General features: G+C 37.7%; 1 protein-coding gene across 3 annotated transcripts in view; it reads left to right on the top strand.

The window, feature by feature from the left end:
* PRKCZ (protein kinase C zeta) overlaps positions 1 to 27,161 on the top strand; it is a 151,899-nt gene that overhangs the window by 92,939 nt on the left and 31,799 nt on the right. For 2 of the 3 annotated variants that reach the window (XM_026660028.2, XM_026660029.2), the window contains exons 7-13: positions 6,891 to 7,022; positions 8,334 to 8,415; positions 10,632 to 10,684; positions 13,687 to 13,875; positions 17,700 to 17,797; positions 23,047 to 23,133; positions 23,967 to 24,102. In XM_026660028.2, the coding sequence (XP_026515813.1) occupies positions 6,891 to 7,022; positions 8,334 to 8,415; positions 10,632 to 10,684; positions 13,687 to 13,875; positions 17,700 to 17,797; positions 23,047 to 23,133; positions 23,967 to 24,102 (777 nt within the window). Of the gene's footprint in view, positions 1 to 6,890; positions 7,023 to 8,333; positions 8,416 to 10,631; positions 10,685 to 11,083; positions 11,116 to 13,686; positions 13,876 to 17,699; positions 17,798 to 23,046; positions 23,134 to 23,966; positions 24,103 to 27,161 lie in introns of those variants that run through there. The other variant, XM_026660032.1, reaches the window with a different exon arrangement.

The following is a 27,161-nucleotide window of genomic DNA, read 5'->3' as shown; positions in this document are numbered from 1 at the left end:
AAGCTGAAAATATTGCAATAAAATGAATTTGTGTTCAGTGTGAAAGTGTATTAGGCCTTTATTTTTCCTAAAAATTCTTATCATGGCTACCAGTGTAGTCCGGATATCAGCTACTACTGTTGTTTACATATTCTGACCTGGATTAGACTCAGATCCTGTAACACTTAGGCATGTGCTGAACTTTACATGCATGTGTAATGCAGTTGCGGCTGATGGGACTGATCACGTGCATAATAAGCTGTGTGTAAGTATTTACAGGATCTGGGCCACATATGGCCCAGGACTTAAAACACATCCGGTGGCAACCATGAAACCTGTGTACACTAGCGCTTCCACAGAGGCTAACGATGGTACAAAATTTTGGCCCAAAAAACCTTGTATATATTTCTACCTCTGTCTCTATCATCTGTCTTTCCCCTAGTGTATGCACAGACTAAATGTACACCTCCAGTTTTAAAATAGCATATTTAGTATACAACTTAATTTGATTATATAATTAAATGATCAATTAGAAATTATGAAAATGAAATGCATGCATTAATTACAACTTCTTAATCAGGTATTTTCAAATATGGCAAAGCTATCTGACCTAATAGAGCTAATTGTAATGTTGAAAAAAATTGTAAGAGGCAATTATAAGGATGGGGGAAAAGAACCTGTTTAAATCATAATTTTTTTTAAAGTAGTCATTACTTGTCATGCTTGCATAGCTCAGACAGTTTAAATGATTTTATTCAAAATCCTTTGGACAGAGAATGACCATAAAAAAGCAGTTTTGGGGATATCTCTGAACAATATTACAGGACCTTTTTCATAAGCGAAAATCTACTACTTTTTCACATCTCTCAAACACCTTGGCCTATAAATCTGAAACATTTCAAGAAAAAAATCAGTAGTGGAAGACTCTAACACATGAAAATTTTTAAGAAAAATGAATTTTAAAAAGAAAATAAAGGTGGTGAGAGATCAAAATTGGAAAGAATGATCTGCACCTTAGTTAATTTGTACGGAGACCGAGGTAGTAATCCTGGCAATAGTACATATCACACCGCTGCATCTCATCGTAATATGAATATAGGCTACCATTGAAGAGACTGTTTGTTTCTAAGTATCTGGAGAGCCAGGTATTGGAACACAATACAGGTATCTTATTTTAATGAGTCATATTAAATAGTGGAACAATATGGATATAAAATAACTTGATGTGACACATACATCAAGTTGTGACAGGAAATAGCGACTCTTGTTAAAAACTGCAGAAGCAAATGGCAATTGGTATTGGGCCAAGAGGCAAAATAAAAAGCAACAGAACAAAATGAAAATTGAAACCTTCTTGGTTTAGCTTCTATTTGTAAATATACGGGTGGTACGTTTAGAGTATCCTTTTCTGATGGGAGTTCTAATCATTGAAGGAAAACAAGCATAAACTCTGAATTGTCTATTTATTGACAAAGAATAGGAGATGTTTCTCTTGCAGTGTAGTGACCCAGTCCTGCTAACCCTTGGTGCAAGTAGTCCCCTTGACATAAAATCTGTAGGCTTGAAACCAGGTTAGGAAGATGTCTAAATGAAACATACATTGCCATTAATGAACTGCTTCACATTAATAGTTCATATGTTATGTCACAGAGATGTGGTACATTGCTGCAAATTGGGAATGATCAACATTCAAGGGTTTTGAGGAGAATTTTTGGTTTGGTTGGGGGTTAGGTTTTTTTTACATTTAATCAAAACTATATCCTATGTCTTCTCCTCAGCGGCTTGGAGGACAAAAATCACAGAATCATAGCACTGGAAGGGGGACCTGAAGAGGTCTACTAGTCCAGTCCCTTGCACTCAAGGCAGGACAGAGTATTATCTAGACCATCCCTGATAGGTGTTTGGAGATTTTTAAGAGCAGGTTAGACAATGACTGATTCCACAACCTCCCTAGGCAATTTATTCCAGTGCTTAACTACTGTGACAGGAAGTTTTTCCTAACATCCAACCTAAACAGCCCTTCCTGCAATTTAAGCCCATGATTTCTTGTCCTGTCCTCAGAGGTTAAAGAGAACAATTTTTCTTCCTCTTCCTTGTAACAACCTTTTATGTACTTGAAAACTGTTATCATATCCAGTTTTCTCTTTTCCAGACTAAACAAACCCAATTTTTTTCAATCTTCCCTCATAGATCATGTTTTCTACACCTTTAACCATTTTTGTTGCTCTTCCCTGGACTTTCTCCAGTATGTCCACATCCCTGCTGAAATGTGGCACTCAGAACTGGACACAATACTCCAGTTGAGGCCTAATCAGCATGGAGTAGAGCAGAAGAATTACTACTTGTCTTGCTTACAGCTCTCCTGGTAGCATCCTATCCAATCTTCTAAGTATTAGACAACCATTCACTTGAAGTTCTTGAACCCAATTACCTGCATGCACACAGAGCAAAATATATTTATCAACCTTGGCAAAACTTCTTGGTTTCCTTCTAGGAACTGGTTTAGCTGGATTTTTTTTTGGGATAGCAGTTATTTTTGAAAGGACAGATTTTTAAAGATGCATATTGTATTGATGGATTTTCCACTTGGAAGTATCTCTGTTTAGTGCTACTGAATTTGGTGGGATTGACAAGAGACAAAGACACTATCCTATGGATGATATTTCACACTTAAGTAAATGCTCTCCTCTCATATATCTAACGCCAAGCCTTTGTATCCTCAGTACTGCTTTGTGTACTTCTACACAGTAATGGGAGACGGACAATTAGCAACAGAAGTTTTTCATGAAGTGGGGAATTAATTAAAAAAAGAACATTAAAATAATCCAAAAATTAAATTATTACATGACACAGGATTTCAGTAGCAGAGTAAAGGAACTGATTTTTTTAATATTAAAGAAGTTATGCCAAATATAGATAACTTACTTAATGAGAAATAAAGGCAAAGTAAGTGAAAAAGGACTTTCAGATTCCTTCCCACTGACAAAGTATACTGGTTGTGAGAGCTAGGTATTTGCTATAAACATAGCAGAAATCAGTAATAAAATCTCACTTGTAGCATTAAATTCAGTTGCCTCCAAACCACCTATATGTTTAATCTGAAGACATATATTAGCAGTAAAGTTGAAAACTTAATCTGCACATTTTCAGCCTGGAGCTGACCTTCAAATCTTATTTTCGTATTAACTCATTCACCAATGGCATAAAAATAAGGATCCTAGCAATATCTGTTGAAGGGCTGATTATCATCATTATTGGGAACTCTGAGGGACATGTACTTGGTTAAATAAGTTCTTAGTGCACATCTCCTAAAAGCCAAAGATCAAGGAGGGTCTGTGAACAACACTACTGACGAATAATTTCAAAAGTAACTGATAAATGAAGAATTTAAAATAGCAACAAGCCCTGGGATTTAGTGATAGTTAAGTCATTAAAGACTTTACTAAATCCGTCTCCACTGAATGACCGATGTGAAACCTGGTTGATGGGAGTCAGGTAGGTCAGAGTAAGAGAGAAATTCAAAACTAAGCCAAGAGGCACGTGCTCAAATAATTCAGAAACAAATGAGAGCAAGGAAGTTAGAAAAAGTCCTAAAAATCAAAGGACCCAGGGTAATTTTTTGAAAATAGAAATCAGTTATTAACTAAAGAATGATTAAAAGTAGAGGGGAAGAATCATGGAAGCCAGAAAGTTATTAACATTAAAAATGGGGATGTCTGTAGAAGGAAACACATTTCTTTTTAAATAATTGGAAGGAGTACAATCCAAAAGGACAAACATTACATCTAATTTTACTGTAAGTATTGAAGCCATCACCTACACTAGTGAAACAGGCTCACAAAAATTAAATGGCAAAAGAGAGAGAAATTGAAGGTTCATAAGGGATTAGCACAGCCAGCATCACACCTTGCAGGATGCAGAGCTGACGGACCACATCAAAAGTCACATTAAAAAATAGTCAGCTCATCCTAAGGGGGGAAACTTTCCAACCGAGCTTTTGGAAGAAGACACAAAAAATGAAATAAGTTTTTGAAAAAAGCAAGTAAGCGGTAACAGCTGAAACTGGCTTTTAAAGTAGGAAATGTTTTGGAGCCTAAGAATGCATCAGCTTGGAGATTTTCTTTTTCCTTTCACTGCCCACAGTTGGTCAGTGTACCTAACATGGTGCTTGTTTGCTGCTGGGATGATCCACAGAGAAAGAGGAGTTAATCATATAACATCAAAAAGTGGTGCTGGGGATGTAACAAATGAAAACACAAGGTGGTTCTTGTTTATGATATCATTCAGATGTGACATGAGTGACTATTAAACAGTAGAGGGCATTGGGTAATAAAGGACAAGTGTTGGAGCAATAACAATTTGTGGATGTACAGTTATGGGATGTGTACAATTTTGGTTCTAGTTTTTTTCAAGTATTAAATTAGTTCACTTCTAGTTCACCATTCTAGTTCACTAGAAATGTTTTTTAGGACTGTACTGAGTTCTGTATATGCCTTCCCACTCATTTTGTTTCTTTCAAAAGTAATTTGTAAGTACAACATAGACAAGATACTTATTCTAGTAGCTCTGTTTGACCCAAGTCTTTTGTTTTCTGCAAGTTACAGAACTTGTCAACCCTCAACAAAGGGTCTCTTTTTGCAAAGACAACAGACAGCCCAACCTAGATTAAACTGGCATGGATGTAAATTCCTGAAAAGGGAATCTTTTTAATTTTTTTTGGAGATTTCTGATGTTAGTTATGCACCTTGGATAACACAAATTGTTTAAACTGCTTGAATTAGAAAATATTTCATCACAAGACACTTGTTCAAAGCCTATATTTTAACACACATTCCACTATCAAAGGTCCCATTGCACTATAAAACTATTTCTCACTATATCTCTCATACCATTGCTCCACTGACACACAGGTTCTAAGGCAGTGGTTCTCAAACTTTTGTACTGGTGACCCCTTTCACGTAGCAAGCCTCTGAGTGTGACCCCCCCCACACTTATAAATTAAAAATACTTTAAAAAATATTTAACAGTATTATAAATACTGGAGGTGAAGTGGGGTTTGGGGTGGAGGATGACAGCTTGCGACCACTCATGTAATAACCTCGTGACCCCCTGAGGGGTCACAACCCCGAGTTTGAGAACCGCTGCTCTAAGGTCATGCAATGGCAAAAGCTGCAATCAGACCCTAGGAGTCCTGACTCCCAGTCTATGCATATGGTCATAGCCCATATACCCTCCCCAGTTCTTTCCATTGATTGGCCTGGCTAGGAGTATCAGAAGTCTGAGAAAGTATAATCCCAGTACTCGTAAACCATACATTTTAAAGCCTGCCTCCATTAGGCACTCTGCCCCGTTGAAAATATATAAAACAGCTTATTTTGTAATTGAATGCTATTTAAAGTAAATATATTGATTCCAAACATGCCTTTTCTACTGGGTAAAATGGCCAAATTTAACCATGCTGATGTGTTCCAGTATCGGCTAAATCACTGTGTTCATTTCCAGGCATTAGGAAAAATACTGAGAACTCTCTAGTGTTGGTTTATGTGGAAGGGGGAGACATATTAAACTTATAAGGGGAACAGCCTGTGTCCAGTACTCCAGTTAGAATCTTGTTCATTTCTTTATAATTTCTCTATATACATGCTATAGAGATTTATCAAATAATGTCAGCTCAGCAAAAAAGCCCCCCTCCCTTGGTCTTAAGAAACTACTTTGAGGACTCTTGCATAACAAGTTGATGTATAGAAGTTCTCCGATCATCCCCTTTGATTTTTGATGAAGCAGTTCTGGGAATTTTTCTTTTATATCTGAAGTGCAATAAGGATCAAAATGCTAATTGTAACTTGTTGAGCCTCAATGCTTGCTGTTGAACAGTTATACTCAGCATCTGGATAAAACAAAAAATCTCTGAATTAAATATGGAAGAATATTAGTACAATGCTATCCAAGGAATGCATTAACCTCTGTTTTCACAGGCTTATTTCTTAACTATAGAATTGTCCATAAGCTGAAATTTTTCACACATCAGTCCAAGGAGTGAATTTTTAACAATTTGTGGGGAAGTGAAAATTAATTTGCCTGTTGGAAAGGTTAATGCTGTCTCAGCTTTGTGCACCTGCTGTCCATAAACAGGGCCATAGCTGAGCATAATGTTTTATGGACAAATAAGAAATATAGTCCATGCCCCAAGAAACTTGGTCAATGTCAATTAAACCTTACTTATTTTGTTCTACTGACTTGCAGTATTCGTTCCTCAAACTAAAACTAACTATGGACTATTGTGCCTTCTGTTATGATGCTCCATACACTTAAGATACTCTTTTCCTGCAGTGTGACAAGCAATCTTGCTCTAAAACCTCAAAATCTCCTAGAAATATATTTTTCAGTATCTTTCACCAAATACCATCTGTCTTTGCTCTGATGCCTCACCTCATAATCACTTAATTTAGCTCATGTTTTGTTATTTCACACTGTAATTGACAAAGAGAAAATACATTTTTAATTTTTCTAATTTAGGTATTAAGCTCTTCTTCCCAGAAACCTTGTCTTAATACATGCCTTTAAAATGTCGCGCACACACTAATGGCGATAAAAGAAAAATACTAACAGCCCAACTTTTGCATGGAAATTGCTGGTGTAGCAATGCACAATAGGTGTACTTCTGCTTTTATTGACACAGTCAACTTTGTTTTTGGAGTATTGGGTACAGTACCTAAAATCAGAAGCAATGTTTGAATAAAGTTTTGAAGATGCACCCTCAGGTGAGTCATATCAATAAAAGACATGTTTCTGATGAATATAAATTCTTGAAGGATTGTGAAATAGTTTCTTTTGGCCGGTAGTTATGAATATATAGAGAAGAATTGTTAGAGGTCTAAAACTTAAATATAATTATACTTCTTGCTTTTTAGAGAGCATATTGTGGCCAGTGCAGTGAAAGGATATGGGGTCTCGGAAGGCAAGGCTACAAGTGTATCAACTGCAAATTGCTGGTCCATAAACGCTGTCACATACTTGTTCCACTGACCTGCAAAAGGCATATGGTAAGTTTGTATTCTGTATAAAGCTAATGTGTTTTACCACCTCCAAGTTCGTTATTTCCAAAGAGTATTTCCTAACTGACAAAATGATGTTCATGTATGCAGGTCACCAGGTTTGTAAATGGAGAAGGGGAGGGGTGTGTGTTTTGTGATCAATGAAGACAGAGTGAGGAAAGCAGACCTTTGTGCTGTGAATAAATACAAACCGACTTGGATTTGAAGTTCTTATTAGTTCACAAGAAAGTATTTATTTCACAGATATATGAAGAACACAGTTTGAAAAAATGTTTTCAGTTGTATCCTTTGTCTCATGGGAATTTCTGCAGAATTAAGAAGCTCTTTTTTGTTTTTACATCTCCATTTGTCATTTAGACATCTCCCCTGGGTCCTGCTGCCATTTTAAACTCAATCCATTAAATACTCACCTTCTCCTGATCTGTTTACCCATTTCCTTTATCTATTTGTATTGACAACTCCAGTATACTTTCAATCGTAGACTCAAAACTTTGGTGTCCTCTCCTTCCAATCCTCAGCCTCCTCCAAACCTGTCCTGTATTCGGTATCTTACTAGTTACTTTGGTTTCTTCCTCTTTAATATCAACCAAATCCATCTTTTCCTCACCATACCAACTACTGAAACACTTTTTCCATACATTGCCTTGATTACTTGATTCTTTGCCATCCTATTAATTCCTGCTTATGTGGAGATTATATTTGAGTCAAACATACTTGCTACTATATCTGCTCTAACAGTTCTACATGTCTTATGTTAATGGTTGAGAACTCGTTACAAGAAGAAAACTAAAACTTTTATGTCCTTTATTAATGAATGCAAGACCTTTTGGAACAATGGCAGTATTTCTTCTTTTTAGCTGGGGCAGGGAATATGCTGATGCTTTAGACTGTCTATATAAATTCACACTAAACATGCATATATGGAATGGCTGCAGTTTCACATGATACAGTCTCAGAAATCTTTAATTCTGTTTGTGTGTATTTTACAGTAAAATATGCTGGATTTAGTTTTAAAAGAGAATTATTAAACATGAGATTTGTTTACACTGCACTGTGCAGGGGGCAGATGGACTTTTTGTAGAGGCTTTTTATAATTCATTACAAACCATTCATGTTCTGATAAGTATCTGTAATAACCCATTACCTGTCCTGGAAGCTTCAAGTGTAAATTTCTAGCTATAAATTATCTATATAACAAGACAAACTTGTTTAAAACCTTTAGGAAGCCATATTCAGATGGCATAAAACAGATTACATTAATTGATGGATATTTTTTCTGTAAATTCTGTATTTTGCCAGGATTCGGTCATGCCTTCCCAGGAACCTCAATTAGATGATAAAAATGATGAAGTTGACCTCCCCTCAGAAGAAACTGATGGAAGTAGGTATTTTTCCCCACTAGTGTGGAATTGATATACTTGCGCTTTTGGATGTAACTATAGTCATAATAGGAACCATGATACTAACTCTCAGTGCTACCATTATTAGTAATAGTAATTTTTAGTATGTTTGCCATGTTGGTTCCAGGATATGTGAGACACAAGGTACATGAGGTAATATCTTTTATCAGATCAAATTCTGTTTGTGAAAGGTACACATGCTTTCAAACTACACAGAGCTCTTCCTCAGGACTGGGGAAGGAAATCGGAGTGTCTGAACTAAATACAAGTTTGGGATAGATTGTAGGAGGACGTTGGAAATGGAGTGGGCAGTAAAGATTAGACTGTTATGCAAAAGGGGTTTGAAGTGGCCCATTAGAGGTTAGCAAGCAGGTGTGTATTATAAATTGTTGTAATGAGCCATGAAACCAGTGTCTAGCAGTGTTCTGAATTTAAGTTTTTAGCAGGAGCAATGGAAGCTCCCTAAAACTGGGTAGGGGGAGCCACCGGTGCCCAAACAATGGCCACGCTGCCTCTTGCCTCAAGGCCGCATCCTCTGCTCGCTCCTCCTTCCCTCCCCCTTGCCCTTATGACCGGTAAAAATTGATGGGACCGTGACCCCTGATCCCCCTCTATTCTGGAACCCCTCGTTTCTAGCCTCGCTTTTTGAAGTTTCTGTGCAGGCTTCCTTTGGGGACGTGTATTGGAAGATCAGTTATGGAGTCATAGCTTTGTGAAAAGTGCTTGCCAACAGGTGATAGTGTTTTCGTCTTTTATCCTTTTTCTGTGAGAGTTCTTTTGAGAGCATTCTGATTTTTTGGTTTCACCCACTTAGTTGTTGTTGTTTTGTTGAGGCATTTGATGCACTGATTAAATACACCATGTTGTGTTAGGCAAGTGTAGGACATATGATTCTTGCAAAGTGTGTTGTGAGGGGCATTGATCATTGTAGCAGTGAAGTATGTCTGCAGGTTCTGCATCTGTTTTTATGGCAGGATCTGATGCCACTTTGAGTTGGTGTGTCCTGGTCTGTGGGGAGCATTCTTCTTATGGTGAGATTGGCGTGATTATGGAGGAGTTTGAAGGCGAGATTAGGGAGTTGTTTGAAGGCCAAAAGAGGGGGTTCAGGAAACATTTCTTTCAGGAACTGGTCCCCATCAAATGTGAGTTGTAATTATTTGATGATACCCTGTATGGGTTGATAGGTGACCGCTAGGTTTGTGTAGTCAGTGGGTTTTTTCTGTATTGAAGCAGATTCTCCTCTGGTATTTGGGTGGCCCTTTCCGTGATGCAATCTACTTCTCTGATGGAGTGTAAATTAGGTGACCAGATGTCCTGATTTTATAGGGACAGTCCCTATTTTTGGGTCTTTTTCTTATATAGGGTCCTATTACCCCCCCACCCCCGTCCTGATTTTTCACACTTGCTGTCTGGTCACCCTAAGTGTAAATTGGTCCAATAAAAGATATAACCTCACCTACCTTGTCTCTCTAATAATTAGTATTACAGTAGTGCCTCGTGGATCAGGACTCCATCATGCTAGGTATTATATACACATGTAATAGAATCCTTGTCCCAAAAATCCTACATTCTTGCCATGCACTCTGCCTCAGTTGTCCTATATGTAAAATGGGGGTTGTAAGGCTGAATCAGTTACTGTTTGTAGAGCATTTTAAGGAAGGTGCTATAGAAATGTCTAAAGGTGTGTAAGTTTGGGGGTGGGTGGGGTTGTAGTTTTTCACAAATTTTAGAGCCTACAGCTTGTAAATTTGTTATAAATATACATTGCTAGTTAACTTGGTAATATTTGCAAGGAGTACAGAGGCAGCTGAGTATGTTACGGAAAGGGAGATCTTTAGCCTTCAGGTTAGGATGTCTGACTATTTGTACATTAAGATGTCTGTAACCACTCCTACCTCAAGGCTTCGTCTTTCATCCACAGTCTTTCTTACTGAAGAGGACTGGATAGGACACTCTGGGCCTGTCAAACATGGTTCAGCAAGTTAAAGGGTTAAGTGCCAAAAGGTTCCTCTTCCCCTATTCCAATGTTGAACCCTCTTCAGCACCCTTAGTATATGCTATCAAGATTATGACAACTAAGTGAAAGAATCCTACCTAATGTCCCATGGGGCAAAGTAAACTGATTTTATGATTTTTCTGCTATGTGCAGGATAGTCTTGGCAATCTACTTGTTCTGTTTATCCACTTTGTCTTGCAGTCCCTTACATTCCTTCAACCCGGAAACATGACAACATTAAAGATGACTCTGAGGTATTTTTAAAATTATTTTTAAATTAATATTTACATTTTCTGTACATAATGTAGCTATAGTTTATAGACAGTGTTTTCTTCTTACTGTATATCTCCTTTTTTTTCCAGTAGAGGAAAACTGGGTCTCCCACCCCAAAATAATGTATTTGGTGATTTTAATGGATTTCTCAGAGTTTCTTTTGTTTTCTGTTTATATTGTCTCGATCACAAAGTGTGAAAGACTTTATTTCCCCATTCATATTGGAACAACTATGATTTATCTTAGGGTTGCAATTTATTGGTTCTTGCCTCTGAATTAGCAGCTTACAGTGGTTTAACATTATTTCAGTTCTTTGCTGTTCTCCTCTCTAATGCATGTACACTGCTTATCACCCTCAGGCCACCCCTCCACAGACTAAAATTATGAATCTTGGTCCAGTGTCACTGACAATGTAAGTCATTATCTATCCGGTTTGCTCTGAAATTTTGCAGATAAATAATACGCACTCAATTATAAAGGGCCCCAAAGAAATAAAAGTAGAATAATGTACGCATATGTTTTATTTTTTAGTTCTTTTGTAGAGGGTCTAGCAGCCTCTCTGCAGACAAAGAATGTTATTCCCATGGAGCACTTTGACAAATCCCAGTGCACTTTAAATAAACCTAACGGGCTTCAAAACAATAGCTTTAAAAATGCTGCTGGCATATTTAAAATAAATAAAGGGCACTTTACAGTTTGGATTCCCCCTTTCAACAAAACTGCACCATCTATTCTCTACTACAATCACTGCCACTGCCAGTAATTCACACATGAATGGCTCTGGTTATTGCATAGATTGCCTTGCTTTCGATCATATATGTTTTTAAGAATCATCTTAAGTAAACACAGAGAGACTAAAATGTGTACATTGGAATGACTACAGAAAATTTAGTTACATTATCTGAAATAGTTTGTTTGTTTATTTATTTATTTATATTGCAGTAGGACCAAAAGGCCCAATCAAAATTGAGGTCCTCTTGTGCTAGGTGCTGTACAAATGCATAGGAAGACACCTGGCCCCTGCCCTAATCAGCTGTTCCCATTTTTTCTACCTTGTAGATGAGTGCTACTAAATTGAAATAGCATATCCTGCACAGAGAGGATGTGGCATGCTGGAACCTTGCTGACTAGAACCTTTAAGCTCAGTGCAATCTCTTTTAATAACAGTCAATCCTAGATCAAGACTCCTTATATAAACACTTCCCATAGATCGGCAGAACCTTGATCTGGCTACTAGTACAGTAGTATGAGGTCAAATAAAAATAGACCATCAAAAGTGTTGAAGCATTGTAAACATTGGTAACGGGGTATAACTGGGGCACATACTGTACTTTTGCTTAACTCTTTCCGACTGCTTGATTTTGAAAGTCTCTAAATCTGTCATTTCCAGTCAGCAAAATTGTGTGGTTTTATTTAATGCCAAGACATCTCTCCAGGGGACAAAATAGTTATTTCTATCTTCTTTAATAAAGCTTCAATCAAAATAATATATTCTCCATTTTGAAATCTCTTCCACAAATATTCACTCTTGGGAAATCAGCATGGTCCTGACCAGCAACTTGAATTTCGCTACAGCTGTAGTGTGTTTGACATACCCTGAAACTGCTTAACCTCAAGCCAAGGCAGATGTACTCAATTAGCAGAGTATGGTTTCTGTATCTTTGTTTCTGCTTAGATCTTCTTTATTAATTTGTATCTCCGTATCTTTCAGAATGTGCAAGACACTGTTCACTCACATACAGAGCTCTAGCCCAGAAGGGCTAACAATCCAAGAATTGAATTCAGACCCTCTTTGCTTGGTCAGAGTCTTTCATTTTCCAGAGTAGGAAATACAAGAATTTTCATGTGGATGGATACTATATAGCTGTAACCAAAATCCTGTGAATGAGTATTTAAAAAAAAAATACTTGGAATTTCCAGGGCTTACAGTTATACAGAAAACCTAAAGTGGAAATGCTTAATGCTTAGAAATGAGTGATCAGTGAGACAAAACTTTTTTCCACTGTGTGAATAATAAAAGAGTTGCATACCATTTCCCTTGTCCTGATTTTTATCATCAGAAAAGGAACCTGGTTGTAGGACTCTTATTTTAAATTTGTCTCTGTCTGACTTTGGACTTTTATCACCTTGGGATTTAAGTCTCTGAAGGTCTGTCTTGACTAGGAAAAGTGGTTGTGTTTAGCTATAATGTATAAAGTAAGCATGACCTAAACTTGACCACTTTTTCAAGACAAAAGCTCCATGTGGGGAACCTGACTGGATCAATACTTGGTAATGTAATACAGACCCTGTCACCTCTAGCCCATTAATGTAAATTTCTGCTCTGAGCTGTATAAAATAAAAGCTGATTCCAAGGCAGTGGGTTCTACAGGCACACTGTACAAATGTAGAAACTGGTTTGCATGTTAAAAAGCAAGTTACCCCAGTAAAAAACAGAGTATGTAATAATCTTAGATGATAGGTCTGCCAGGAACTGTTGGCTCTGTCGCATGGTAGACTTCCTGGCTGGTTGTTTTGAACAACCAGCATGTCAGGCACTGGCAAACCAGCCACCATTGGCCAAAATAGCACTTTAGTATAATGGCACTTTACATGGTGTGGTGAGCTGCTGAGGATAATTGCATAGATATGTATGGTCCTGCAGCAGTTTACCTGCAGAATATGGGAACATTCAGAATTTATTCTTAGTAACATGTTTTTAATAAAATGTTCAGCAAGCTATTTCCTTGAAAAAAAAAATAACTGGCACCCATAATATCAAGTAGAAAAATTATACCAAGGAAGGGTTTAAAAAAAAAAAAAAAAAAAAAGACTTGTTTTAGGGCTGTGTCATTCTTGTACTATTTGACAAATCGGTGTTTGACTAGCGTGCACATTGAGCAAATCCTGACTCTGTTCAGAGGTTAAACTTGTTTGCGCTAACAGTTCTTAGTTAAGAAGACTTCAACTGTTTCTGAATATGTATCTGTTTGTCTTTATACAGGATATCAAGCCGGTTATTGATGGAATGGATGGAATTAAGATTTCTCAGGGGCTTGGACTACAGGACTTTGACTTAATCAGAGTTATTGGACGTGGAAGTTATGCCAAAGTTCTTTTAGTACGGTTAAAAAAGAATGATCAAATTTATGCCATGAAAGTAGTGAAAAAAGAATTGGTCCATGATGATGAGGTAAAAGTCTGTGTTTAAAATTTAAAATACTGAATTGATTCATGGTTAGGTATTGTCGTTGGTTCTAACTGGTGAATGAAGGAAAATGTATTAAAAATGTGACTGAAATTTTGAACAAATATTTTGTCATGTAGTGGAAGCTGCACTGACTAGTAACTTAGTTGGTGGCATCAATTGCCTACATGAAGTATGGCACAGATTGGTTCTGGGAGAAATGTCCACTACCTCCGAAGTAACTAATACAGACTAATTGGCTAGCAGTCTTAGAAAAACACAAATGAATTTTTTTCTAATAAATCTGGATATTATCAAAGTCTAGCCTTTAATTTGTTGGTTAAATAGAGCATTGGGTATTAAATAGTCTGTTCATCTGCGACTGAAAGGATAGCAAGATGTTGCCTCCCTCCCAATTTCAGCTTGTAGTGTGTCAGAAGAAACTAATCAACAAATGCTGAACTTCACAACAGGAGCTGAACTTACATTTTTATAATGTTTTTTATTTTTATAGAAATAAATCCTCTGTGAGTGCATTTTGGGTGTGTACACACACACACACACACACACACACACACACACACACACGTAGAATAGGGTGACCAGCCGTCCCGATAAAATCGGGATTGTCCCAATTTTGAGGAGTTTGTCCCGCGTCCCGACCGAAGTACGGTTAGGACGCCATTTGTCCCGATATTTTTTTCGGGCGCTTTTTTTTTTTTTTTTTTTACACTCACCCATCCGGGTCTTCGGCGGCAATTCAGCGGCGAGTCCTTCAGTCGCTGAAGGTCTTCAGCGGCATTTCGGCAGTGGGTAATAAACCTTGCCGCCAAAGGAAGCACCTGCCGCCGAAACGCTGCCAAAGACCGTCAGCGACTGAAGGACCCGCTGCCAAATTGCCGTCGAAGACCCGGACGGGTGAGTGTAACAATTAAAAAGGCGCCCCTCTCCTTCCCCCCCCCCCCCCCCCCGCGGCGGTCCCGATATTTTCCACCTAGCATCTGGTCACCCTAACGTAGAAGAGAAGTACATGTAATATAAAACTACAGATAGGGTTTTTTTTTCACATTTAGTAAATCACTGGCTTTTAAAAGGGGCTACATCAACATGATTTATTTTTTTCGAGAGTCAATTTAAAAAAAAAATCCAGTCACCGGTGGACCAAGGGCATGTCCTGTTGTGTTTTTTTTTAAATTGCTTTAAAAATATGCTGTAATAGTTTCTTCGGTGAGGTAGGGAGTGACAGATTGAGAGGAAACCATGAATTTGATTGATACCAAATGCATTGAGTAAATGAACTGGAAAAATGAAGAAAATATTTTTCATTAGCTTCTTTCCATATTAGTAGTCTAACTTCTGGCTATAACAGATACATATTTTTCAGACACAAATGTGATTTTCAAGTTGGCAGTCTTAATTCCATGGCCTCTGGAAAACTGGTTTACAAAAGCCAATATTTTGTTGCAAAGAATTAAAAAAAAAAAAAAAAAAAAAAAAAAAAAAATTGGTGGTGGTGGTAACCAGTTTCACTAGTTGCTGTACTTGTTACATTCCAGAGACTGATATTAGAAGAGTAAGGCTACGTACAGGGCCGGCTCTGGCTTTTTTGCCGCCCCAGGCAAAAAAGCCTCCCACCACCCCTCCTCCCCGCCCAGCGCGGCAGGGGAGGGCGCCGAGCCCGGCCACGGGCCCGCTCTCCCCGACCGGCCGGAGTGCCGGGGGGAGGGCGGCAAGCCCGCCGCGGCTCCACTGGCGGCCGGAGCGCCGGGAGGAGGGCAGAGAGCCCGCCGTGGCTCCGCTGGCGGCCAGAGCGCCGGGAGGAGGGTGGCGAGCGTGGCCAGAGCGCCGGGAGGAGGGCGGCGAGCCCGGCCGGGGCTCCGCTCTCCCCAGTGGCCAGAGCGCCGGGAGGAGGGCGGCGAGCCCGGCCGGGGCTCCACTCTCCCCGGCGGCCAGAAAGGGATAAGAAAAAGTTGCTTCACAGTTACATTGTTTCTTCAATTGTTTCTTTCAGTGACAGTGAAAGGTGAGGAGAAATATTTAGTCAGCTTTGTAGTTGCCTTTGAGAACTAGAAATAGTTGAGAATAGTCTATCAGTTATTTTGGATTGTGACCTCGCACATCATAACATAGAAACTTGATCTAATTGCTGCTGTTTGCCACAAGCTAGCATCTATAAGAAATGGAATTTTATGAATACATATCTAAAGTGATGGAAATTTCATTTGATAGTGTTTCAATGGTAAATAAAATGCATTACTTACTAATGTTTTCCTCTTTCAAATATCAGTGAATTTAGAATGCATCGAACCTGCTAGTGCTTTGTTAGTTAGTGTTGTAGTAGCAGGAGTATATTCAAAGGCTATCTTCACCCATGTGTAACTGAAGCAGATCCCCCCTGATTTAATTAGAACTGAAGTTAAAGGAACTGAAAGGAAATATCCTGTTAGATGCTCATTCAGAGTATGTTGTCAGGCTAAAAGTAATACGTTTTCAAAAAACAAAATTCATTAACTGTCTTTTTACCAAGTTACCTTATTATGTGAAAGACAACTTAGAAATACCTATCACAAAGCACCAGTTATTAAAGCTGAAAGAATTTTTAAAATCTAATTTGCTTTATGCTGTTCATGCTGTTTCTTTTTATTTTTTTCCCTTAGCCTAGGAAGTGAAAATAATGTCCCCTTTTTTCGGTAGTTACTAGCTAGTGTCACTCTCCTGTTCCAATAGAAATTAGCACAATGCTACAAAGCTTAGTTTATAGTCATTGTAAGAAAAGTTTACTTGGTGTTTTTTTAAAAAAAAGACATGAAAACACTTCTATTGCTTGTTTATACTAATTTTTGTATATACATAATTTTTTGCCTGTAATTGACCTGTCTGTGCCCCTTCAAAGGCTATGTCTTTATGTACAGAACCAAATGCATGTTAACACTCGATAGGGATTCCCAACTCCCATGGAGATCTCAGTTGTTGGGCCTAGCCTGGCAGGATAGTACTAAAGATTGCTCTCTGGAGGTTGCAATCTAGCTTTTACCTGCTGGCCCTCACATAAGGGCACCTGAGTATCTATCCTAGTTGTCTTCGGATTGACTGGAGAGTTGACATGGTGTTGGTCAGCTAGGAACTGGGGAATTCAAGCCCACCAATGCCTAGGGTTTCCTGCCAGTCACTCCTTGATAAGTATTCATGGAGTGGGTGGGGTATTGTGGAATATATGCTGTAAAAAAGACATGGGGAATGCCTACCTATGCTGAGAACAGTTATAGTACACGGCCTTTAGGTTTTGCATTTATGAACAGGTTTGGGATATTTTGTTACCATGGGTCTTGGTTTTGCAATGCTGTTCTAGCATCTATTACATTTTGGAAATACCAGTAGCTTGTGGTCTCCTTTCTCAGTATTTCACCTTCATAGTTTAGCTGATCACAGAAACCATGTGAAACTCAGTGACTTGTACCCAAAACAAAGCAAATTGTGGCAGCTCCAGCTGACACAAATGGTTATAATGTGATATCCGCTTGCTTCAGGACACTTTGAACCAATGTATCATTAATACTTCACATATGTTTTCTTATTTTTTAAACTTCATGACTAGTAAATTTTGTTCAGATTCTTCTGGATATTCAGAAAACCTCTGACAAGCTGTTGAAGCAAAAAAAATATTTAGACTTTCTCTGGGCCAAGTTTTTTTCCATCTTTTTTTAAAGAATGTTTGTAACAGTGATGCACTATATATATATGGGAATATAAATGTTGACAGTTTCTTTTCTGGCTTTACCCACAGCAGGGTATCCAACAGTAGTTCTGATTCTCCAAATACTCTATTTCAGGATATTGATTGGGTACAGACAGAGAAACATGTGTTTGAACAGGCATCCAGTAATCCATTCCTAGTTGGTTTACATTCGTGCTTTCAAACAACAAGTCGGTAAGAAAGTTTTGAAGTTACTTTGTTTTGAAAATCTTGATCTTTGTACTAACTGCTTTTCATAAAAGCAACCATGGCAGTTAGAAAGTGTCGTCTTAGTGTTTTGAGACCTTTGGATGCAAGTATTACTATAGCAACCCTTTGTAGAAATAACACAAGATGACTGTGTGGCCTATTTAATAGTATAGTAACATTCAGATATAGAGATGTAAATGGGCAAACTTTTAGGGTAGTAAGTTAGCTGTGTCTCTATTGTATGTTTCTGGTCACACAAAATCACAGTCTTAAAAAGCACATACTAGGAACTGTCTCTTCTAACAATATTTATTGGGGCAATTAAGACCGCTTTTCTACATAATTTGGACAATTTAAAGGCCGTTCCTACATATTTATCTAGAAGTAATTTTTTTGTATATAGCTGTTTATTATTATTTTTATGCTTTTGTCACTGTGGCATTTAAATAGGTAGCACAGATTGAGAAAGTTCTTTGGTTCATTTGAGAAAATACTTAATAAATTCTTATCTACTTTCAAATATCAGTGAATTGTTTTTTCTCATCTGCATAAACTGAAATGGTTTATATTTTTTCAGTATTTTATTGCATGCAGGTATTTAATGTGTGTGGGGGGGGGGAAATCAAGAGAAATTGTCTTATGCCAGAGTGCATAGGCATGTCTGGAATAATGGATGTTTCCAACTGTTAACTTTTTCTTTTATAAGGGTATTCTTATTCATGGCTGAATTTAGGTACCATAGCCCCTTCAATGCTATACTGACACACATACTAGTCATACAAAATGTTACATGTGTGATATTTGGAAGATTTACTTCCTTGGATTCTATTCATGTGAGTAGCATGCAGTAGACTGCCTGCATAACCTAAGCAGGCAGATTTTATGCAGTATTCAGTGGATTTATTTTTATTTAGGCTTATGCACATAGCCATTTAAAAAGGAGCACCTGTTCTTCGTTCCCCATGCATCCTGACTATTCTTAAATACAGAGCCATGAAATGGATCACCTCTATAACTCTCCCTTCAACCTTTAATCATCATATTCACAGTAACCATAATGACCCAGCAGCAAAAAACACCTTCCGATCAGCACCTTCTCTTTTTCTCACTGCTAGTGGAAATAAATGGGCTTTTCAGTTTGCCCTGAAGATCAATAAGGTAGGGTTATTGTGGACCAGGAGGAGAGAAGGAGTTCCAAAGGTGACCTGTAAAGGATGTTATTTAAAAAGGGGTGTTTGCCTTTTTTGTTTGTTGCTTTATGATATATGAAAAAAGTGGTCTAAAGGTTTTTATTTTTGTTTTTAATTTCTGCTTGTTTTTTAGCTTAGAAATACTAGCAAGGTCAGCTCTGGTCTTTTCTTGATTTTGCATAAGAGCCTATGGGATTTATGAGAATATATATTACCACTCACCGAGTAATTGAAGGAAAAGGTTGGTGAAGTGTAATAGATCAGAAAAACAAACAAAAATAGTTTTAAATATTACCTTTTAAAATCCTTTCCTTTCTGCTGCTAAGTTTTCACTCTCTTCGCTCTTGTGATGTTGTCATTTCACTAATACTTCAATCTCATCATGGTGTCTTCCAGGACAGATGAGACCTGAATGACTAATGTAAAAAACAGAGAAATTTTTTTAAAAAAAATCAGGCTTCCTTATAAACATCATAAGAAACAAGAGGAGGGCTGACATCAGAGTTTAGATAAGTCCTTTGCATGTCACTTCTTTGGGAGATTTTCATATTGGAGCAGGTTTGAAAAAAGAGAACATATGGAAATGAATATAAAGTACTTGTCCAGTGTTTTTCTGTGTTGCTTTTGTTGTTGGGATTGTTTTTAGTCCTTTCTCCCAGCCTTGCTTCTCCTTTTTAATCCTGCAGTGAAACCAATATCTGTGTTTATGACTTAAGTCTGTTGTCCTGGGTATTGTTGTAATGTCACAAATTCAGCATTATGACTTCACTGCAGGATCAAATGGAAGCAGGAAACTGACTGTGAGGAAGCAAACTTATTCAAGTGCAAGTAGTGTTGATAATCGGCACACAGGAAACAAACAGTAACATGGGTAAGCTCTATGTTTAAGTCCTGTATTAGAAATTTTCTTTCCCTAAGCATCACCTTTAAATATTAGATCAATGCTTGGTGTGCGATTTTTACTTTTAAACTTAAATATATTTTAGATTGTATTTGTTAACAATAACAAAGTTACAATAAATGTATATACTTAGAGAAATAGTTTAAAAGAGAATTTCTCACTGCATTTTTTACTTACCTGGATGATGTCACTAATCCTTACAGTACAAAAAATGCAGTTCCCTACATTTTTTGGAATTGGTGTCATTTATTGTTGTTACAGTAAGAGAGGTACACATGGTACTTAACTGAGTGTATTTTTTTAAGTATCTCCAAAAAGAAGGAGGTCAGTCCTTTGCTTTGGATTTTGACTTAATTTGGAGTTGTGTTTTCAGAGGGCTTTCTCTGGATGGAATTCATAAGTTCTTCTATATTGGTTAATCTTTACAAAGTATGTATTTTAGAATTGGATGAGCAGTGGGGAAAATTTGCCAAATATGTGTGGGGAAAGGAAGGAGTAGAGAGAAGAATTTTTAATTCTGGAATAATTGGGTGCATAAAGAAAAGCTGGTTCTGAGGCAGCTTCAGTTTTCATAAGAAGCACTCACTCAGCATATTGCTATTCTGTAGGACTATTTAACCTTGTCAGTTTGCATGGATCATATTTTCCCACGTATGGTATCTTCCCTCCAGTGTGTAATAAGTCTTTTCATATGGCTGATCATTCCACTTGTATTTTCCCTACCCCTACTGCATTTTCTCTTGTGTGTTTTGAGGAGTGCATTGCAAAATTAGTTTTGAAAAGCCAGTAATAGGCCCTGATAATGCAGCCATTAACTTCAGGGGGTATACTATGTAGAATATTACAGAATTGGACCCATAATGGTTATTGCAATGTCTTTGAAGATATGTTTCAGACTTAAAAAAAAACCCAGGCTGCTTATTCATCTGTCTACAAAATGTTCATAAAGTTCTGGTGTTTCCTGCAAAATCTTTGTAACCACCCCTGCTTGACATACTGCCTTTCTGTAATGCAAAGTAATAAGCAATGCTGATTTATCAACAAAAAGCAAAGAAGGCTAAGGCCAGTTGTCTTGCTTTGGACAGAAATTTACATATGAAATTAGTCAATGTCCTCTCTGATTACACTGTGTTGTGCTATGAAGTAGAGAATCATTGCATGCAGGTTAAGATGCCAATGGATGAGACTTTTATGAGTTGTTGTTGAATTATGATGTGGTAAATTGGATTTTCCCAAGGTTACGAGATCATACTCTTTTTATATTGAGGTGGACCTGTATCCTATACTAGACAAGGGGTTGAAAAAATAAGTGTATTAGTTTAGCTTCTGCTACCGTGGGCGGCGGGGGCAGGGGATTATTCAGTTGCATTCACATTCAGATTCTTTTAGTGTCAAAGTTTCTAGTCAAAGAACAGAGCTATTATAATCCTAGCTGGTCCTGTTGGCCGCACCAAATTTAATTTCCATTTCTAGTGAAAAATGGCCACACCTGAACTCATCAGACTCCTAGTTTTATTACAGGTGGCCATACAGAGCCAGGCATTTCTGTATCCTTCGAATTTAGAATGTTTCTCACAGAATGGCATTGGGAGCTCGGATTGTTGTATTCAGCATATAAATAGAATTATCTTTATTTTTATGGGTGCGTATAAAGATCCTGATACAATTTAGAACTCTATGTGGAAGAGGAGGATTGTTGTGAATCATATGTGATTGAAATCATTAGAACTCTTTTATTTTGCTCAAACATAAATTCGTTTTTCTACATTTCTCTGAAGTGTGTCTCCAGACATCTTTCTTCAGTGTGTCAGTTTTGGCTTTTCATAAGCTAGTGCAAATAACAGCATAATAGTTGTATATTCATTAATGCTCAAAACTCTACAGTGCTTCCTGACCTTTTTAATGCTGGTAAATTAATAATAAAACTAGTCATCTTAAAATAGGTTTACTTTTGACTTGTGTTTTGGTTGGTTTCAAATGTAACAAGCCTATGTGTGTAAACTTTGTTTTTCAAATATGAAACTATTCAGATTTCATGCCTTTGCTTGATTTAAAAAAAAAAAAAAAAAAAAAATTTTTTTAAAAAAAAAAAAAAAAAAATAATTTATAATTATTTTATAAAAAAAAAAAAAAAAAAAAAAAACACCTTTAGTCTAAAACAGTATTCAGTATTTTGTCTAATACTTATTATATCAAAGTAAATCTGTGCCAGACTCCTAGATGACTGATCCTTATTTAGTGGCAAATAATAAAATTTCATCTAATGAGAAACTGTTTTTGTTTGTTTTTTTAAGTACACTGTTATGTTAAAACGTACTTATAATCTAACAGTCTGTTTTCTAAGCCATTCAAAATACAGCTATTCAGTAGCAGTACACGGAGAAAATTTGATACTACTATTCCCTATTTCACGAGACAGACATTGCAATCTGCATCAGTCATTTGATATGATAGACATAGCCATTAAAATAAGATGTTTTCATAGTATAAATATCTCGTTATTTGAAAATTAATGACTATTTTGCTCCTGCATTTGTTTTCGATAAAGCCTTTGGTTTGCAATTTATCATCTACTTGCCAAACTCCAGTGACAATATTTTATTCCTTTGTCGCAATCTCTGACTGTTTTAAACTTTTAAAATATACATCTGATACTGTAGTAAAGAAATGATATTTTACACTGACAGCCCACAATGGTACTTGGTTACTTTCAGCAACCTCTGTTATCCTTTTCATATGTTTGGGTAGTTATGTTGGCTTCATGCCAAACTCAGACCTAGTGTTAAGCAGGTACACCTTCATTAAGTTCAAATCAATTTCTTCATTTGTGTTTTTCTATTGAAGTATTCTTATACATGCTTTTAAATTATGGATATGTCATCTACATACCACAGACATGGGTGTATTATAAATTAAATAGATGCTCTTGTTTTGTTTCTAAATGGTTATTAATTTTTATTGTAATTACAATTTTAAATGCCTAACTTGAGAGGGCAACTCGGAGGAACATTTTTAACTTTAGATTTTGTTGTTGTTGGAGTGAAATATTAACTGTGACCTTAGTAAAAATGTGAGTCTTATGGAATTAAAAAAATACAGTTTTCCTTGAGTTGAAATCCATTTATTGTATTGTATATTTTCAGATTGTTTCTTGTCATAGAGTATGTAAATGGGGGAGATCTCATGTTTCATATGCAACGGCAAAGAAAACTTCCTGAAGAACATGCAAGGTATTTTACTAATGCATTGATAAATGTGATAATTTTCTTATAGTATCATTACAAAGCACAACATAAAATAGTTTATCTTAAGTGACAGCAAGAGAATATAAAAATGTCAAGGGAAATTGCTGTAGGTGATTTGGAAAGTTTAAAAAAAAATTAAAAAGCTCAACCTTAAATTTGGAAAGCAGTTCATTTGAAAGATAAATAACCTTTGTATTCTACAAGGACATGAGGTTTTTTTTGTTTTTTTTGTTTTTAAATAAAGCATTTGATAATAGGAACAACTAACTGTCATTGCTTTTATATTTGATTAACAGTTCTCTGAAGTGCATTGCTGATGTAGGGTTTAAGTGTTTTGGTGAACATAAGTTTGATACAGAACCTATTAAAAAGTACTGTCTTGCAAGTGTTGATATTATAGACACGTCTTGCCTCTGCATTAGAATAGTTGGTGTAGATTTTACCAGCTCAGAAATCCAGTTCTGATACCCAGTATTTGAGTTTTACAGCTTCAGAGAAATGTTCAATAGTATGATGGGGAAAAAAAATTCTTCAATATCAAATTGAAAAAAAATTACTTGCTATAAGTCTTTAGCTTTGTAGACAGTGGCTATATTTTTTAATTATTCGTATTTTGATTGTAACAGCTACTTTTGGATGAATTTAGGGGTTTTGTTGTTTTTATCCTCTCCATGGTGAGAAGCTCTGGGACTCTGTTAGCTTTTCCTTTTTACTTTGTTCCTTTGGTTTCAAAAACTGTCATTGGATTTTTCAAGTTATGCCAACTTTTGTGTAATTCTTCTAGTAATGAATATGGTTCTTCTTTTTTCCTATTTAAGATTTTATGCTGCTGAAATTTGTATTGCTCTGAACTTCCTACACGAGAGAGGAATAATCTACAGAGATTTAAAACTAGACAATGTTCTGCTAGACGCAGAGGGTCATATCAAGTTAACAGATTATGGCATGTGCAAGGTAAGGTTCTCCTCTGATTTTCTGTCTTTCCTTATAATTCTACTGTGAATCTGTATATTTTAATCTAGTTGTGTCAAATAGTCTTGTTGAATCAAATTCTACAGCCAGCAACACCAGGGTAAATCTGAGACCTGAAGTTTGCCTAGATTAATGTAAGTGTAACTGAGCCTAGAATTTAGTCTTAAAGTGCAGTTCTGCTCTGAAAAATTACTTCTGAAAAATGGCACCACCTTGCTCAACAAATGTATTTCTTGGCTGTATTCCAAGTCATACTGCTGAATTTGTGGACAAAAATAAAGTTATTACTATTTTTGTCCTGTTAGACCTGCAGCAACACAGCTATGAGTGCTGAACTCTGTTCCTTCACATGTATTACCAACAGAACTGTTAACTAAATTCAATCTCAGGACCAGATATGGCCAGGCTGCTTTTACACCTACATAATTTCATTGAAGAAAATGAATTGTAACTTGCCTTTATTTTAGAATAATCACATTCTATTACAATACTTTGGGAGCCAAAGTCACAAGGGGTTCCATAGTTAGATAGTAATTGATTCTTGACCTTTTGACTAAGATAAAGTGTAGGGACATGTTATACCAGAGATGCAGCTATGAGAATGAAACCCTGCCTCTTGTCCTGTGCAGCTGTAAGCCCCATTCCAGAGCATAGCCACTTCACCACAAAGCTGTGCAGAATAGGTTTTTTAAGGCAATTTCAGCATCTGTGAGAACGGTTTTCGTTAACTCTTCTATTCCGGACTTCAACTGCCAGCTAAGACTGGATGTTGTGATCAGTGACGAGGAACCAGAAGTGAATTATCCCTGTGACGGGTCCCTGGGTTCCCCCCCCCCCCCCCAGGCCGCCGCTTGGAACTGAGGTACCACTGAGCTCACCTTACCCACCAGCCTGGGCTCCCTTTCACACTGTGGTGCTGTGATAAGTTGCCAAGCTCTCCACACTTGCTCTTTCACCACACACACACAGATGCTGAGATCAGCTCTGCATGGGAAGGCTCAGCTAAGGCACCTCCCAGTTGCTAAGGCACGCACCCCCCTCCAGAGTGTAAACCCAAAATTATACTGTCTTGCACTGTACAGGGAAATGTACAGCGTAAGCTCATAAAATTCGCCCCCTCCCTCAATGTGAGGGGGGAGAGAGAGAGAGCTGCAACAGCTTTCTGCCCCAAGTTATAATTTCCACAAACACTGCTGTTAGACAAAACAAAACAAATTTATTATCCTCAAAAGATAGATTTTAAGTGATTATACATGATAGCAAACAGATGAAAGCAGATTACCTTAGTAAATAAACAAAACCACAAACAGTTTAACATAGTAGATAGGTAGGATATGAATTAGCAAATTCTCACCCTGAGTGATAAACAGGCTGGCATATTCTTAAGGCACAAGTTGACTTGGCTTTCTCAGGTTTTCACACACAGGCTAAAAATCCCTCTAGCCTGGGACCATCACTTCCCACAGTTCAGTCCTTGCCCCTCAAGTGTTTCCAGGTGTATTGTTGTTGGGAGAGTGAGGTACCATCATGATGTCATTGTCCCCCTTTTATATATTCTTCCCACTTGCTGGAAAGCTCTTTTGTTGTGACCTGGGTCAAACAGTTCCCATTGTGTAGTTCTATCTCTGAGAAGTTTCTACTGTACACAGTTCCTGGGGTAATCCTTGTGCTTGTGTGCATCTTCTCAATAAGCCATTTACATTGGTTGGCCTTTTTACTGTTGTACCTGAAAGGCTGCTTGTGGGTGATTTCAAACTCACAACATGTTTCAGTAACACCTACATAGCCTACCTTCACATAAGATGTCTAGTAGATTAAGATTTTTAGAATGAAACCTCACAAGGCATACTTTGTACAAAACATATCCTAATTACATGACAGTGGTGAATATTGGGGTGCCAGGCTGTCACAATCCCCTTCGAGAATCGGGTCGCTCCCTTCATTGAGACACAGGAATGGAAAATGGAGAAATAGACCCACACACCCTGGCTGATACCTTGAGAGAATGGGGATACTCCACTGCCATTCACACATTGATCGTCAGAGCACTGGGTGCCTGGGACCGCAAGAATGAGACTGTTTCAGGACTGTAAGGTGCCCAGACACTACTCCAGGCTGATAGAGTAGTTGATAGTTTCAGATACCACTATATTGAACATGTTACTGGACACTGCCAATCTGAGGATAAGATCTAGACCACTGAGAAGCAACAAGACTGAAGGATTCTTTGAACTGATTTAACTAACTAGTGTACTTTCTTTTTCTATGTTACATGCTTAACCTCTAATCCTCATCTGTATTTTCTGCTGCAGGCAATTGTCAGCTCATATCGCTTTTCTCTCTCTTCATTTGCAATCCATGGTTATAATGTTGTTTTTGACAAGAATGAACTGATATGGCACGGGTATTTATAATGTGTATTCAACAATTTGTGTTCTGTAACTTTAAATATTCTCTAATAAAAGTTTTAATTTGTTTCATATCTGATACGATCTCTATTAGGAGACTAACCCTGCACTTCTAGGGGGATGGCCTTGATGAATTAATACAATAGGTCTTTTCCATCTCTAATTTTTATGATCCTGTATATTTGAATTGTATTAGCCCTTTTCAATGACTGTCTGTCTTGGAGGATTGGAAATCTAATACATTAGAGTTGGCACTGGCAGGGCCGGCTCCAGGCACCAGCCGAGCAAGCTGGTGCTTGGGGTGGCAGCTTGTAGGAGGCGGCATTCCGCCCAATCCTAGGGCGGCACGGCCGTTTTTTTTTTGTTGTTGTTCCGCTCCGGCTGCCCTGTAGGGGGCAACGGCGTGGAGGACGGGAGCGCCCTGCAGCAAGCCCGGCAGGGCAGCCCGCGTCCTTCCCTCCCAGCCGACCGGCGCGGTGTGGAGCCCTCCCGGCAGGGGGCACGGCGGGAGGGGCCGCATGGCAGCGCCCCACTGAAGCCCTGGCCGCCCCCCTTTTCTCTCTCCCCCCGCTCCCTCCTCCTCCCGCCCGCTAGCCGGGGCATGTCTGCAGTGCAGGGAGTCCCCCTGCACCC

Source organism: Terrapene carolina, unplaced genomic scaffold (genome assembly GCF_002925995.2).
Source record: "Terrapene carolina triunguis isolate 2854851 unplaced genomic scaffold, T_m_triunguis-2.0 Scaffold714, whole genome shotgun sequence".
Taxonomy (NCBI): Eukaryota; Metazoa; Chordata; order Testudines; family Emydidae; genus Terrapene; species Terrapene triunguis.
Note: the sequence above shows the minus strand (reverse complement) of the source record. Positions and strands in the feature narration are given on the sequence as shown.